This window comes from Podarcis muralis, chromosome 2, assembly GCF_964188315.1.
Source record: "Podarcis muralis chromosome 2, rPodMur119.hap1.1, whole genome shotgun sequence".
Classification (NCBI taxonomy): Eukaryota; Metazoa; Chordata; class Lepidosauria; order Squamata; family Lacertidae; genus Podarcis; species Podarcis muralis.
Genome location: NC_135656.1, coordinates 113032453 through 113048709, shown reverse-complemented (window position 1 = coordinate 113048709; position 16257 = coordinate 113032453). Strand labels below are relative to the sequence as shown.

Below are 16257 nucleotides of genomic sequence, written 5' to 3'. Positions count from 1 at the left end.
ACAATAGTCCCACTTCATGGAACACAGTAACACAAACATCCTGTCTCTGTCACTTCCCACTCTGTGGAGTCAAAACATACAGTGTCATGTGACAGACAAAAATCCCATGACTGCAGTCACGGAGCAGGAATTCTAACATCCCCCCCCCCCCAAGCAAAATAAAATAAAATAAGGTAAGTATTGCTTTTCTCTACCTCTATATAGAGAACAGCTAGTTTGGGAAAGGTGGTTGGCCAAAAGTTGAGGTAACACAAATCCCATTTAGGGACTCCAAGCCCCTCTCCTCACACTTCCTGTCAAGTGGGAAGGTCTGAGGGATGTGTGGTGCATTCAAGCGAAGGCCTCTCTCCATGCCAGCCAACGCTGCCTCATCAGCATTCCTGATAGCAAGGGACTGGGGGGTTTCTGCGAGGCCTGGGTAAGTCAACACCTCTCCACTGAGCCTGTCCTACCTCACAGGATTGCTGTGAGGATTACATAGGATATCTTAGTGTACAGAAACATGTGCATTGTCTCATTTTTCAGGTTGTGTTTTCTACAATTCTGTTTCATTTATTGTGAGACAAGTTTTACCTTGTTGCCTTCAGCTGGGCAATCATGTGCAGCTGCTCCACTACCAGTTGGGTCAGGAGAGGCTGAAGCGGCCCCTGGGTCTAGTAACCCACCGACGTCTCCTGAGCTGCAGAGACTCAGGTCTGAGAGAAGGAGAGACCTGAGTACTTGCAGGAGGAGTGCTCGCCTTTGGGCGAGACAGGGAGGTGAGTCACCAGGGGGTCAGGACCGGCCGCTGCCATGTCAAAGATAAAAGGCTGCCGGACCCTGCCCCGGGTTGTGGGAGCAACATTGCTGCTTGCTGGAACCCGCCTGTTACCCTGTGCCTGACCTAGCCTGGTTTCCTGCCTTGGCCCTGTTGGACTGACTCCTCGTGGAATCCTTGGATTCGGGACCGGACCTGGACCGTGTTGCTTGGGTTAACCCAAGCACAGAGACCAGAATAATTAAAGCAAAGCGGCTGTGGGCCTGATCTTTTATTAAAAGAATGACTGTTGACAACAGGGTTCCCACTCACGTAACAGGTGATGGAGGAGAATTCAGAACAAAAGAAAATGCTTACATTTATACCTTTGATTTTCAATACAGAACAATGAGAAGTTAGAGAAAACAGAAGACGTCAGACGAGGCACTTTCTAAGAAGGCTGTCAGCTAATTTATTTGCTCCCCAATTGGTGAAGGGGAACCCATGCCTTTGGCACGATTAGGCAGCCATTTTTACATAGTACGGATATGTGACAAATTTGGCAATATGTATGCAAATAAATGAAGTATATTGTTACAGCAGTAAGACAGCAGTAAGTTGAGCTTTTAGAGTCAACGATGCAACGAAAGAGAATGTAACGGACGAGCAGAAGGGGAGCAAAGTCTAGGTACATTTGATACAGTACATTGTGAACCAAATCATAGCAGTGTAGCATGTAAGGACACATAAACTCAAGGGTACAGTAAAATGGTGAGTGAGCATCAGTGTAGCAAATGAGGATACAAAGGATACTGGCACATTAATATTCTTATAATGGGGAATGGTGAGTGTAGTGGCAATGCTTCTATCCTTCTACTTAGTGTATGTGTGGGGTTTTGTGTCAGTGTTACTTGTGTGGGTTCTCTTACTATTCGCTCGTTGTGTTTCCTTGGTGGTGAGAGGCTGTTACGATTTTTGAGGTGCAAATGACAAAAGAGCAACAGGAAGCAAAATCTTTGATAAAAGAAGAAGAGGAGGAGTTTGGATTTGATATCCTGCTTTATCACTACCCGAAGGAGTCTCAAAGCGGCTAACATCCTCCTTTCCCTTCCTCCCCCACAACAAACACTCTGCGAGGTGAGTGGGGCTGAGAGACTTCAGAGAAGTGTGACTGGCCCAAGGTCAGCCAGCAGCTGCATGTGGAGGAGCGGAGACGCGAACCCGGTTCACCAGATTACGAGTCTATCACTCTTAACCACTACACCATACTGGGGTTAACACACAAAAACCCCAAATATGTCCAGACACACAAAAGTACAAGCAGAGGTGCTCTCTAAAAATCTATAGATGGATCTGCCCAACTGTTAGCTGCAGATTATTTCAATGGAAATAATTGTATACATAGAAATATACCACCATCCCCTAGAGTTCCTTAGATCAGCACCATCCTGGCTTCCAGCATCACCTACAAGGTGAACGTGACCATCTTGGGAAGGTTAGTGAAAGACCTAGGTGGACACAGGAATTTCTTTCTTACATCTGAGTTTCATAACCAACCCAGGCCACAGACTCCCGAGGAAACACTGACTGAAGCATGGGACAGGGTCTACAGGCTTTCTGACAGTGCTTCCTAGACACCTGGCCTGAGCAGGACAAGCGGTGAAAGAGCCAGCCAGCCACTGTTCTGCAAATATGGCTTCTCCTCAGGGAGAAAGTAACCTCTGAGCTCATTCCTGGGAAGGAAGCAGCATGCGTGTGGCGACAGCGCGGGGTTCCTCCATCTTGTCTGCCTCCACCCTTAGGCAGGCAGGTTTAGATGGCCCTTACTGAACACAGAAAACAAGGGCTGGAGGGTCTCTCCTGAGAAGGAGGCTGCTGAGAACGTGCAGAGGCGGGCTGCTCTATCGGCATCGTAAAAGGCCATCCGCCTCCCTTCACAGTTCAGGGTCACTCGGATCCTCCTGGGCTCGCAACTCAGGGGCAAAACAGTCCGTGAACCAAGACAGGCAGCCCTGTATGCGCCTCCCCACTTCCCCAGATCCCAGACCCCTTCTTCGGGACCAGCAGTGATCACCTGCTTCCTCTGGACAGAACTTTTGGCAACCCCCACAGCCCACCCCTCATCGCTCCCCACGGTGACTTCCCAGAAATGCCTGCCTGCTGTGAACCCCTCACGACCCAGCACGTAATAATAGTTGTTAAATCTCTCTGGTCTGTCGGGCAGAACTTGACGTTCTCCTCCTCGCCTCACACTCTTATGATCCTCAGACAAGAGGAGCCAGGGATTTGCTGTGTTGGGATCCAAAGTTACATTTTCTGTGGGGGCAGATGAGGAAAGAGAAGACGAACAAGGTCAGCTGGGAGACTTGACTTTTGTCTAGACACGTAACAGAGAATAATAATAATAATAATAATAAATTTTATTTATATCCCGCCCTCCCCAGCCGAAGCCGGGCTCAGGGCGGCTAACAACACTAAAACAGAAAAGCAACGCCCTCTGAAATCAACAGGACCTCATCCAGGACTGGGATGCATCCTTTGATTTATAATACAGATTATTATTATTATTATTATTATTATTATTATTATTATTATTATTATTATTTATTTTTACCCCGCCCATCTGGCTGGGTTTCCCCAGCCACTCTGGGCGGCTTCCAACAAAACACTAAAATACAATAACCTATTAAACATTACAAGCTTCCCTAAATTGGGCTGCCTTCAGATGTCTTCTAAAAGTCTGGCAGTTGTTGTTCTGTTTGACATCTGGTGGGAGGGTGGGTGCCACTACCGAGAAGGCCCTCTGCCTGGTTCCCTGTAACTTGGCTTCTCACAGCGAGGGAACCCCCAGAAGGCCCTCAGCGCTGGACCTTAGTGTCCGAGGAGAATGATGGGGGTGGAGACGCTCCTTCAGGTATTCACATGCGTGCCATGCTTTCAAGTGTTTAAAGCATCACACATGCATTATATAATTATAATGTTTACAGCAACTCTGTAAGGCAAATCACGATTATTATTATCCCCATATTTCAGAGTGGCTTGTCTAAAGGCTACCCAATGATCCATAGCTAAAACATTTAGCCAAGATTTCAACAAAGACCAGGCCAATAAATGGCTGGACTAAGGGCCACGACTTTTATTAAGTGACATGTCTGTGACTTTAACATTATTAAATACTGAACGATTGTTTTCTCAGTAATAGTAGCCCAGTGCATCCCAACATTTCTCCGATGAAAATAGGGACGTCCCATTCTTTAATGATGATTTTACTATTTATACCCCACACATCTTATTGGGTAGCCCCAGCTACCCTGGGAAGCTTCCAACATACATAAAAACATAACAAAACATTAAACATTTTTTAAAAAATCTTCCCTATACAGGATTGCCTTCAGACAGCTCGGGGTTTGGATAACTCCATACCCTCCAACATTTCTCCAATGAAAATAGGGAGGTCCTAAGGAAAAGCGGGACATTCCAGGATCAAATCAGAAATCGGGATGGCTTCTCAAAATCATAGATGGCCCTGGAAAATAGGAGCACTTGGAGGGTCTGTCCATGTAGTACAGTGGTGCCCCGCAAGACGAACGCCTCGCAAGACGGAAAACCCGCTAGACGAAAGGGTTTTCCATTTTGGAGGCGCTTCGCAAAACGAATTTCCCTATGGGCTTGCTTCGCAAGACGAAAGCCCATAGGGAAATCTCCGGGACAGCGGGGAAGCGCAGCGCGTCTTCCCCACTGTCCTCGGACCTCCTCCCGCCGCCAGGCTTCAGAAGGCTCCTCCGAAGCCGGGCGGCGGGGCGGGAACACCTCCCACCGCCGCCCGGCTTCGGAAGGATGCTCCGAAGCCTGGCTGCGGGGCGGAGAGACCTTCTCCCTGCGCCAGGGTTCGGATGGCTGTCCTGAAGACTTGGGGTGGGAGAAGGGTTTTCCTTCCCACCGCCAACATTCAGAATGCTGTTCTTAATGTTGGCGGTGGGGAGGAAAAACCCTCCTCCCACGCAAGCCCCGGGAACAGAGGAGAAGCGCTGTCGCCTTCCCCTCTGTTCCCGTACCTGTCCTGAAGGCTTGCGGTGGGGAGAAAAGCCATTCTCCGCACCGCCAGCCTGGCAAGCGGTTTCCATAGGAACGCATTAATTGATTTTCAATGCATTCCTATGGGAACCCGTGCATCGCAAGACGAAAAACTCGCAAGAAGAAAAAACTTGCGGAACGAATTAATTTCATCTTGCGAGGCACCACTGTATAGTTTTAGGTACTAGTTGAAAACTTGTCCTTCTATTTGGTTTTTTGATGCCTGGATTACGGGCTGGTTGGCTCTCCCTTCACAGGCCTAATTGGCACAGTATCATTTTGGTCGGAGAGATTCCTGGCTAAATGGCTAAAATTATCGGGAAGGTCCAGAAATGGGGGCATGAGTCCCTCCACCCCACACACTTAGCTAAGGATATCATCTAGGTATCTCTCCATGAAGAAAAACTGAAGTTTGAGGCAGAGGCAGACATACAATGCTCTGAGTTTGGGTTCTGTATGCTTACAGCATTTCATGCTGTCGACTGCCTCTTTCTGGAGATTGGATGTGGGGCAGCGGACTTGCCTGATTGTGTTTAAGCCGTGTGCCAACACCCATGTTCAACCTGTCTGTATTGCCTCCTTGAGCAACTTGGAAATTATCACTGCCCACAGAAGAGAGTGAATGTGAAATCTCAGGTAAAAGTTATAGTTCATCGGAAGCGGCAGAAACATGTAAGGCAGACATAGAAAGTGCTAGCCAGGGAAAACTGACATGGACAGAGAAGCCCCAATGGCCTGGTCACTTGGAAAATGAGCCCATTTCTCCCCGGAATTGTGCTTCCAGCAGACCCTGAAATGACATACCTTTTCTCAGCTGAAGTCCTGATCCCAGAGAGTCTAGACAAGAAAAGGGAGCAGAGACTTAGCGCCACACCAGTGTCCTTATAACAATCTGGTAACAACAATTATATCATTATATCAGAGGTCAGGCAACCTCCTCCAGATGTTGTGGACTACAAGTCCCATAATCCTTAAGCACTGGCCATGCTGGCTGAGGCTGATGGGAGTTGTTGTCAAAAACATCTGGAAGCCACCATGTTGGCTTTCACACCACTACAGCTTGGATAAGTAGGGGGGATGTATTAGTGTCAATGTCCAGAATAAGGACATGGTGTCTCCTTAGAGAAAAACTGCCTCCCATCCAACAGATCTTTCCATCACCAGCAGCCTTGAGGAGCTGTCAGATCCAGACACCCCTGCCCCAGGATCAGAGATCTCACTTGCCAGAGTTACTGACTGGATCTTGGATACCTCCTGCCCACCTCTTGGGCACCCAGGAATTGAATAGACTGCAGCCCAGGCATGAGCTTTGGGGACCTCCAGCCCTTGGCTAGCAGTATGAGAGTCTGTGAGGTGTATTAAAGCACCTGTGTGAATCAAGGCCTGTTTGAGAGACGGGAAAGGGTGAATAGAAGTTCTTGGTCAGAGCAGCTTCATTGCTGAAACAGCCACTCCAAGCAAGCTCAGCCTTCCTGAACCAGGGAATGAACTGCAAGTCAGTGTAGACCATACTGAAGGAGATGGAACAATGTTTTCTGACAGTGCAAGGCTCACTCTTGCACTGTTAAGCAATGCTGGGTAGTTTGTAGTTTTCAGGTCAATCACTCCCCTTTTCATAATGAAATAAAATTGCTACTTTTCAGCTGGCCTTCACATCTTCCATCTTCCTGGCCCAGCTAATATTACAAGTGACCTGGAGCTTTCCATGAACATATTTTTTTTTAATGCCCACTATAAAACCATTGAAGCCATTCTTAGTACCTCTGAACTGCTTCATGACACTTTCCAGAAAGGGATTTATATCGCAGAAATCCCAGATCTTCCACTTCAGTGCAGAGGGGAAAGGCACAGGAAGGTTCTCCAGCTTCTCCTTTGCCTGAGACCTGATGGAGAAGAACAACATCAACCACCTTCCTTCCAATCAGGGCCGGCCCACCCATGAGGCAAAGTGAGGCGACTGCCTCAGGTGGCAGAATCCACAGGGGCGGCAGATCTCAATGTTGATCTTCCTTCTACTCTTGTTCCTCTTGTAGATCTTCACTCACCCCTTTTTCCTTGGCAAAGAGGAGGGTGCTGTGTTTTGGTTCACCTCAGGCACCAAAACATATTGGGCCACCTCTGGTTCCAAGGTAAGTAGCTTTCTGAAAAGCCAGATGTCTCTTCCTGGTGTCAGTTAATCTCCACATCATGGAATGTGTGACAGGAAGTGAAAGGCAGGGATTTTACTGTGTTCAGACATCTTGTGAACACCTATCTTTTTAACTAGACTGTACCTGACCCGCAGGATTGGATCCTCTTTTTACTGCATTCCTGTTATTATGATGCTGCTTTTATGGCTGTTAGGTTGTATTTTTGCACACCCTTTAGAGATTTCTCAATATTTACCAGTTTTAGAAATACTTTTAAATAAGATACGATTTAACAAGTTTCAGTGCACTCCCAGAGGCAAATACAGTAGTACCTCGGGTTACATACGCTTCAGGTTACATACGCTTCAGGTTACAGACTCCGTTAACCCAGAAATAGAACCTCGGGTTAAGAACTTTGCTTCAGGATGAGAACAGAAATTGTGCTCCGGCAGCAGCAGGAGGCCCCATTAACTAAAGTGGAGCTTCAGGTTAAGAACAGTTTCAAGTTAAGAACGGACCTCCGGAAAGAATTAAGTACTTAACCTGAGGTACCACTGTATATATAAGCAAATGTACAAAGATATATAGAAGAAATATTTGATTTGTTGGAAGTGAATGAAAAATAGAATCCTTGGACAGTGAGAAATTTTAGGATCAGGTCCATTTAAAATGAAACATTTGAAAAATAGTGTGTGTATTTAAAAATATATATGCAGAGACTATATGAGGGTAAGGAAGGCTTACCCAGTGAAAAATTGCCCTCTATTTTAAGACATTATTATGATATTTTAAAATGAAATAATACTTGTAAATCATGTGGCATATTTCCATAATTAATGGTATGGGTGACTGGGTATTTCATCATCATAAAACGTGATTGCATATTTTGTAGATGAGAAAGAGGTTGCAGGAGTCTGAAACATGTTGAATGTTTGAAAACTAATTACTCTAAGGGAATATTTAAAGATGAATTACCCTAATATTTAAATATTAATTACTCTCAATAGTGAGAGGATCATTTTCTTTTATTTTCTGCTTACCTCTGTAAGAAGCTTCTAATATCCTAGAGGGAAAGAAAGAAGTCATTTGGGTCACTTCTCTGCAGAATACTGTGTGGGTCTGAATGAAGGAGGGAGGGAGAGAGAGAGAGAGACAGAGAGGCGTATCTATCTTTCGGCAAAACACTCCCCTCTAAAACGCGCAGTGAAATTTGATTCTAATTGAGTCAAACTGAGGCACACGCAGTATCAAAGAACCACAGATTCAAGATTGTAACGGAAACAAATAATTTAACTGATGCAGAATGCTTCGTTCAAATCCTAGTGCTCACTTTTTCTGAATATTTGGACTTATCCAAATATCCCCCTAACCATCTAGTTGCTAAACAGGATGTCTTAAGTTCCCTAGAATGACCTAACTTCTAAGTGTCTTGGTGTCCTAGAATTCATGAAATGCAGTTCATAGTCACCCTTGGCTCCCAGTACGTTTCTAAGCACAATTCAAAGTGTTGGTGCTGACCTTTAAAGCCCTAAATGGCCTTGGTTCAGTATACCTGAAGGAGCATCTCCACTGCCATCATTCAGCACAGGCTCTGAGGTCCAGCACCAAGGGCCTTCTGGTGGTTCCCTCACTGTGAGAAGTGTGGTTACAGGCAGAGGCGGAGCTAGCTGCTCTGTGCCCGTGGGGGCGGGGCTGGCATACCGGGGGGCGCCGTCCACAGCAAGCGTCCCAGAGGTAGCAGCGCTGCGATGTCACCCCCCTCAGGGATGACACCCAGGGCGAGCTGCACCCACCACACACCCCATCCTCTGCCACTGGTTAAAGGGAACCAGACAGAGGGCCTTATCGGTAGTGGCACCCTCCCTGTGGAACGCCCTCCCATCAGATGTCAAGGAAATAAGCAACTGACTTTTAAAAGACATCTGAAGGCAGCCCTGTTTAGGGAAGTTTTTAATGTTTAACATTATGTTGGGAGCCGCCCAGAGTGGCTGGGGATACCCAGCCAGATGGGCAGGGTATAAATAATTAATAATAATAATAATAATAATAATAATAATTATTGGAAGGACAGAAAGGAAGGAGCCAGCCTTGCTTCTTCAGGGAGGGAGTTCTTAAATCTGCAGCAGCCCCTCATATATGACTGCTCTCTTGTAAAGGTAAAGGTAAAGGTAAAAGGACCCCTGACCATTAGGTCCAGTCATGGCCGACTCTGGGGTTGCGGCGCTCATCTCGCTTTATTGGCCGAGGGAGCCAGCGTACAGCTTCCCGGTCATGTGGCCAGCATGACTAAGCAGCTTCTGGCGAACCAGAGCAGAGCATGGAAATGCTGTTTACCTTCCTGCTGGAGCCGTACCTATTTATCTACTTGCACTTTGAGGTGCTTTCGAACTGCTAGGTTGGCAGGAGCTGGGAGGCGGGTGGCGCTGTGGGTTAAACCACAGAGCCTGGGACTTGCTGATCAGAAGGTCGGCGGTTCAAATCCCCGTGATGGGGTGAGCTCCCGTTGCTCAGTCCCAGCTCCCCTGTAGAACAACACAAAAGTTTCCGGAGGTTTAAAACCAAGTAGCGATGTGCAGGGAGGAAGTAGCCAAGGTGTGCTAAACTTCTTCTCATCAACATTTTAAAATGTGGGGCAGAATGCAGAAGTGATCTCCCCGTGTCAGAAGGAGGCCTCACCTGCAGTTGTTCATTCGCTGGCTGCCAACGCTTCTCCTCCATCTCCCGGATGAGGCTTTCAAGAGAGGAGAGTTCCCTGGAGAGTCTGGCCAGGTGCTCCTCCCTTTTCTTTGCAATCTCCTTCTCCACCTCTGCCATCTGGGCCAGCAGAGCCTTCTCTTGATCTTCCAGAAACTGGCGCAGTCGTCTGAACTCAGCCACCATCTTTCCCTTCTCTGCTTCTATTTGTTTCTGCGATAAGTAAGGGGAAGGAAGAGACAGGAGGACAATATCAGGAAAACAGTCTGGCTTTGCAGCATCCAGAGGTCAGTTTTGAGAAGGATCGGCCTAAAAGTAACTTTCTCTCACAACATCTACCTGTTCGAATATCGTCTTCAGCACTGAATAAATGGCAGCAACTGATGCAAAAATTTAAATGTCAAAATAAACAGCCGAGACTGAAAGCCAGAGCTATTTGTGATACAAAGAGAGGAGGTTTGCAACTTCCAAATATAACAGATTTGTATTTTTCAGCTGTAATAAATTGAGTAGTAGAATGGATTATGAATGTCTATGAGGAGACAACTAAACATGAGCCAAATTTGATTGAAGTACCATTAAATAGAATATTATGGGGAACATACGACAGACTATTTTTGCTGAAAAATTGTTTATTTTCTAATTTGGTAAGGTTATGGGACTGATATAAAAGCCTGCCCAGCTCTAAATTTTCTCCCTTGGGATCAATAATAAACATAATAGAATAGGATGTTTCCAAGTTTAAAATGTAGAAAAAATATAATATGCAGAGCTGTCAACTTTTCCCTTTTCTTGTGAGGAATCCTATACGGAATAAGGGAATTTCGCTTTAAAAAAGGGAAACGTTGACAGCTATGATGATATGTTTAGCATTTGGGCCTTAATTAGGCAAGGACCACATGATTTCATAGTATTTAGAGATTAAGGGATGGATGGTGGGAAGCAATCCTCTATGGTCTGAAAGCTTTTGAATTTGTTCTCAATTGCAAGAATATATTAAAACTCCTAATCAAGCTGAACAAATTTGAGAAAATTTGGTGAACATTTTGGTAAAAAGTTATCAGTTGTTCTTGAAATACAGTACGGACCCAGAAGAATTTTATGGTAGGATAGCCCAGAACATTGGGGAAATTGGAAGTGTGGGAGAAGTTATTGTTAATTGAATATAGGTTTACTTTGAATTCAGGGATAACAGAAAATTGCTATAAAATAATGAGCAGGTGGTACACCATGCCAGTAAAGATAAACAAAATAAATACAAATTGTCCCACCCCTGCCACGTGTTGGAGATGTAAGAAAGAAAAAGGAGACCTTTTCCACATGCGATAGGAAATGTGAAACAGCACAGAAATAATGGAGTTAAATAAATGTTCATTTTGAAAGAATTACGGGATATGTCTCTCTCATTTTGAGTGAAGCCACACTCCCCATGGCATCCAGTTTGTGAAGAGCGCCCCCAGCACTCTCCCAAAAGTTGAAATGTGCCCACTGGTCCAAAAGGGTTGGCGACCCTCCTTTTTTTAGACAATAGCACTTTTTCACTTCCCAGGAACAGTAATACTTACAAGCAGGTCTTGACTTTCTTTTTCTACGTCCGCTTTAAATGCCAGAGTTTTCTCTTTCTTCTTCCTCAGATTGTCTAAGCAGCTGCTGATCTGATCCTGAAGAGAAAACAAAATTCCAGTCTGGCTCCCACTTTTATTTATTAATTGTTTTAGTATACATGGAACAGAAAAGTTGATCGATATGCTTGCTCTGGCATCCCAGGGTGTTTTTGCTAAGGTCTCCGAGGTGCCCTCTTTCCCCCACTGTAACACGGAAGTGGGGTGAGGAGGCTACTGGATTCAATACGGGTTCAACACCTCTCAAGATGGGGCAGACAGAGAGCTCCTTCCCATGTCCAGATTATGAATACAGTGGTATCTCAGGTTACAGACGCTTCAGGTTACATACGCTTCAGGTAACAGACTCTACTAACCCAGAAATAGTGCTTCAGGTTAAGAACATTGCTTCAGGATGAGAACAGAAACCATGCTCCGGCGGCACGGCGGCAACAGGAGGCCCCATTAGCTAAAGTGGTGCTTCAGGTTAAGAACAGTTTCAGGTTAAGTACAGACCTCCGGAACGAATTAAGTACTTAACCTGAGGTACCACTGTAATCATCTCATGTTTGAGCAGAGAAACTTGAGGTTTTCTATTTAACCCACCCCTCCACTTTTGGCACATCTCACACAATCCCACAAACTAGGATTTGTCGGGATCTCCGCTCGGCCAAGCTGATAAAGCTCATCTTCCTCTGGCCGAGTCCTTCGGAATTGCCTCCGATAGTTAATGATCTGAGCCTTTGATGAGGCCTCAGGAACATTCCCATCCAGCAGAGAATCAAAGCCGCACGTGGAAGTGATGAGATTTAAGGCTACATTGCAAAGAGTTTTATTTTCCTAACTACGCAGACAAAAAACACATCCTCTCTCTGTGAGAGCAGAGAGCAACTGAAAACAAAGAAACAGGAAACCAGTAAACATCACATCCGTCTCCTGTCTTCCGTGAGTCTTCCAACAGCCTGGACTGTCTCTGGAATGTAAACAGAGTCTTGTGACTCTAAGCAGCTGATCAGTGGCAAACAGAAACTAACAGGGTTGCCATATCTCTGTTTCCCCCCAGACATGTCCAGGATTCCAAGGGCGGAATGTCTGGGTTTTGCTCAGTAACTTTTTGTGTCTGGATTTTTACTTCTTGAAATATGGCAGCCCTATTATAAACCTCTATCGTGTGCCCCACTTACTAGTGGAGTTGCTCCAGCCCACATGCCGAGGGGCACTGTGGGGTAGTACTTGACTGGGTGTTCAGTTGCCTACACATTTTTGTGTGCCATAACGAGCCTCATATAATCAACCTGCTTAAATCTAAGTAATGCATGAAGGGGTTAATGCCATAGAGCATTTTTTTTAATGAATATTAGCATTTTCAAAAAAAAGAAAGGAAAAAAAAACATATAAAGACAAAAACAAAGATAAACAGAAAAAAGTACAAAGATCCAAAACTTAAAAACAATTAAAAACACCTAAAAGTTCAAATACTTATTTTCTTTGAACTTGTTTCTCAGACCTCCTCACACCTCCCCTTCTTGTATTCCAATTTAAATTATTAGCTCAGCAAATCCTTAACTTACTTCTCCATTTTAACTTAATTTAATTTATTTTTCTAACATGTTATTATTTTACTTTCCTTCTTTCTTCCATTTCCTCAATTTATATTTACCAACCTTATTTTCATTTAATTTAGACCATTTTAAAAACCAATTTTAACTTATCCAAATTTACACATCAATATTTATACCTCATTATTTTTTCTTAAACATTTTTTCCTAAAGTCGACCAAAATTTCCCTTCCACGACTTTCCCAATTTCCATACTAATAGCAAAACAAAATAAAAACAAAGCAAACTATATTTATATACCCTTTGGATTCCCAAACTCCACCCACCCTTTTCCCGGATTCAGTCCTCAAAAAAAATCCATCAGTCTCAATATACTGTTTAGCCTGGAGATCTCACATCCGAGGCTCTCAATTCTCTCTCAGTTCCTCTCTGCCGGTCTTTTTGATAGTCCTTGATGTTAAACTCCAAATCTCGAAGAAGCTCCGGCCCAACAGGATCCATATTTCTACCAGCCAGACCTCCATATTTAAAAGTAAAGCCTATGGGGTACTTCAAATCTTGTTTTATACTCCTTTCAGGTGCCATAGAGCATTTTTTCAGCCATGGGCTGGTCCATGGTCCCTCAGACCATGTGGTGGGCCGGACTATATTTTTGGGGGGGGAAATGGACGGATTTCTTTGCCCCACAAATAACCCAGAGATGCATTTTAAATAAAAGGACACATTCTACTCATGTAAAAACACGCTGATTCCTGGACCGTCTGTGGGCCGGATTGAGAAGGCGATTGGGCTGCATCCGGCCCCCGGGCCTTAGGTTGCCTACCCCTGCCATAGAGTAAGCTGTCCTGCCAGGCTTAGCGAAGTCACTTCACCTCACCTTAGGAAGAAGGAATGCAAACCTATTGTTATCTCAGTCTACTATGTGAACTCCAGTGTGCTAAGAGGTCCAAGCTGGTTTCTCCAAACTGAGATGGCATGACTTTTTGCAAAGTCACTTTGTGTTGCTTTCATCCTGTTTTAGTGTCCTTTTTGTTTTTTGCAACGTAACCCCCAACCCCCCCCTTCTTATTTTCCTTGGGAGATTGCTTTGGTTGCTTTCATCTATATGTACAGTGGAACCTTGGGTTATGTACCGTCCTCCTTACAAACACTTCGGGTAATGAGCTTCACTAGCCCGGGACTAGGTCTCCTGGTAGCGAACTTTGCCCCGAGATGCGAGCGGAAGTCACGCGCCGGTGTTGCGGTGGCAGCGGGAGGCCCCATTAGCGAAAGCGCGCCTCAGGTTAAGATAAGGTTACCAGGTTTTTTCCAATGAATCCGGGGACACTTTTCAACTTCAGTAGGAATGATAGGATTTTGTCAGGGGACAGGCATGTAAATCCGGGGACTGTCCCCGGGAAACGGGGACGTCTGGTAACCTTAGGTTAAGAACAGTTTCGGGTTAAGAACGGACCTCCGGAACGAACTAAGTGCGTAACCAGAGGTACCACTGTACTTTTTTGGGGTACATTTTCCATGTATTGAGGTCCCAAAATTTGTTTTGCTCTAATCAAAGTCTCAGAACAATGGATCCATTATACGAGTTAATGCATCAGGCAATACTCAACTTTTAAATCACTTTTTTAGATTTCAAATGAGGATTTGTGCACTCTCGTAGAGAGGATGTTTTTTTTTTTTAAAAAAAAAGTTAAATTCAACAGGCATGCAGGATTTTACAATGCTGCACAGGAATTCCTCCTGGAGAAATCACTTTTGGTAATGTGGGGGAAATTTTGTTGTAGGTCCTACTCAGTGCTCCCCCCCCCTAAAATATATGTTTAGGGGTACTCTCATTTTGACTCACGAAAATCATGATTTTATAGTTCAAACCGGGGGAAATAAATACAGTAAATGGACAAAATTACAGATTCACAAAATGTTTAGGGGTATGCGTCCCCCTGCGTCCCCCCAGGAAAAAAAGCACTGGTCCTACATGTCTACAGCTATTTCCCTTGTCGACAAAATCATGATCCAGAGTGATTTCCTACCTTGTACTCCTGGGAAGCCTCCTCCAGAGGAATCACCTTGTGGCTTTCATGTTCCTTGGATCTGTCACACACCAGACAGATGGGCCTTTTGTGGTCCTTGCAGAAGAGTTTCAGGGGCTCCTGGTGTGTCTCACACCTTCTTTCATTTCCTCCTACCGTTTCCCAGCCCTGAAGACTGAGTTCTTTGGCTCTCAGCGTTTCCAAAACAGTTGCCAGTGGCTGATTCGGGATGAGGTTCCTCTGCTTAATTTGTTCTCTGCACTGGGGGCAGGAAGCCTCTGCCTCAGATTTCTCCCACCACTGGCTCAGGCAGGATCTGCAGAAATTGTGCCCACACTCCGGGATGATGACTGGATCCTGGAAATATTCTAGGCAGATGGAACAAATGGCTTCGTCACAGAGATCCTGCGCCGGACTCCCTGCCATGGCTGCCTCGCCAGCAAGAGAGAGATGGTTTAGTTTTCTCTCTTTTGCGTCTGCGAATGGGCGTGTTTCCTTTCCAGGAAATTCAGACCCGATGGCTCAAAGATCACTGCTGTCTGAAGTGGGCGGGTTTAAACCGGGACACAGAGATGAGAATTCAGATGAGGTTATTTCAATCTCTGCTGTGGATTCAGCTGTGACACAGAGTCTCTTTGACATGGGAATGTTTTGTTGTTTTTAAAAAATAAAGAATGTGAATAATTTGTTGCTGCTAAGTTAAGGAACCATTTTCCTTTGAAAAGTGGAGATACGTGAGAGTTTCTCCTTCGAGAGCTAGTGATTGAATAACTCAAACTCACGTGCTTTTTTCCAGCATCAGGGCACAATGTTCAAAGTCCAAAAGCAACACAGCCCAACCTTCCACTGCGCTGCACATTCCCGCTGCGCAATTTGACACCCATTCACAACCACAGAGAACATGTGAAGGAAACTGGGGGATTTTTAAGCTGCTCCAAAGCTCCAGCTCCTTCCCAGTCCTATCCTTTTTTTTTTTTATAAAGATATTTATTAGCGTTTTCACAAATATAATAAAACATAAAAATCACAAAACAGACAAAAAGTAAGACAAAAATGTATACAAGAAAAAAGAAAACAAAAGCAAAATCACATGTAGAATTTCATTCCCTTATGTTCATGAAACTTACTTTCCCGACCTCCTCATACCTCTCCTTACTGTATTCCATTTTCTAATTAAGTCTCTTCAACAAATCCTTCCCCTAGTTTCTGATAGATTTTTAAGCTTACTTTCCATATTCACATAAAAATTACAGATTTCAGCTAGCAACCCCTTAATTTCAAAATCAACATCGTCTTAACATTCAACAATTTTACAATATTTCTTAAGATAATCTTTAAATTTCTTCCAATCTTCTTCCGCCGTCTCTTTCCCCTGGTCTCGGATTCTGCCGGTCATCTCTGCCAGTCCCATATAGTCTATAACTTTCATCTGCCATT

The 16257-nt window shown here is 44.8% G+C and overlaps 1 protein-coding gene across 3 annotated transcripts; it reads right to left on the bottom strand.

Moving 5' to 3' along the window:
- Nucleotides 1–998: 998 nt before the first annotated feature.
- Nucleotides 999–15578, bottom strand: LOC114592285 (E3 ubiquitin-protein ligase TRIM7-like). Of its 3 annotated transcripts, XM_077922222.1 has the most exons (7): nucleotides 14821–15575; nucleotides 11199–11294; nucleotides 9616–9846; nucleotides 7980–8002; nucleotides 6572–6693; nucleotides 5615–5647; nucleotides 999–3052 (listed from the first exon to the last, which is right to left on the bottom strand). In XM_077922222.1, the coding sequence occupies exons 1-7, from the start codon at nucleotides 15244–15246 to the stop codon at nucleotides 2535–2537; spliced, it is 1449 nt and encodes a 482-aa protein (XP_077778348.1). In that variant the 5' UTR covers nucleotides 15247–15575; the 3' UTR covers nucleotides 999–2534. The 3 variants fall into 3 exon arrangements, with proteins under 3 accessions (XP_077778348.1, XP_077778352.1, XP_077778355.1); XM_077922226.1 differs by lacking the exon at nucleotides 5615–5647 and having other exon boundaries at nucleotides 14821–15578; XM_077922229.1 differs by lacking the exons at nucleotides 5615–5647; nucleotides 6572–6693 and having other exon boundaries at nucleotides 7980–8058; nucleotides 14821–15578.
- Nucleotides 15579–16257: the final 679 nt, after the last annotated feature.

Coding starts and splice junctions, on each gene's coding strand:
- LOC114592285 (XM_077922222.1), bottom strand. CDS start 15,246: ATGGCAGGGAGTCCGGCGCAGGATCTCTGTGACGAAGCCATTTGTTCC. Junction 8,003..9,615: donor CAGCGAATGAACAACTGCAG/GTGAGGCCTCCT, acceptor CTTTCCCTCTAG/GATATTAGAAGCTTCTTACA. Junction 3,053..5,614: donor AGGACTTCAGCTGAGAAAAG/GTATGTCATTTC, acceptor CTGCCCCCACAG/AAAATGTAACTTTGGATCCC.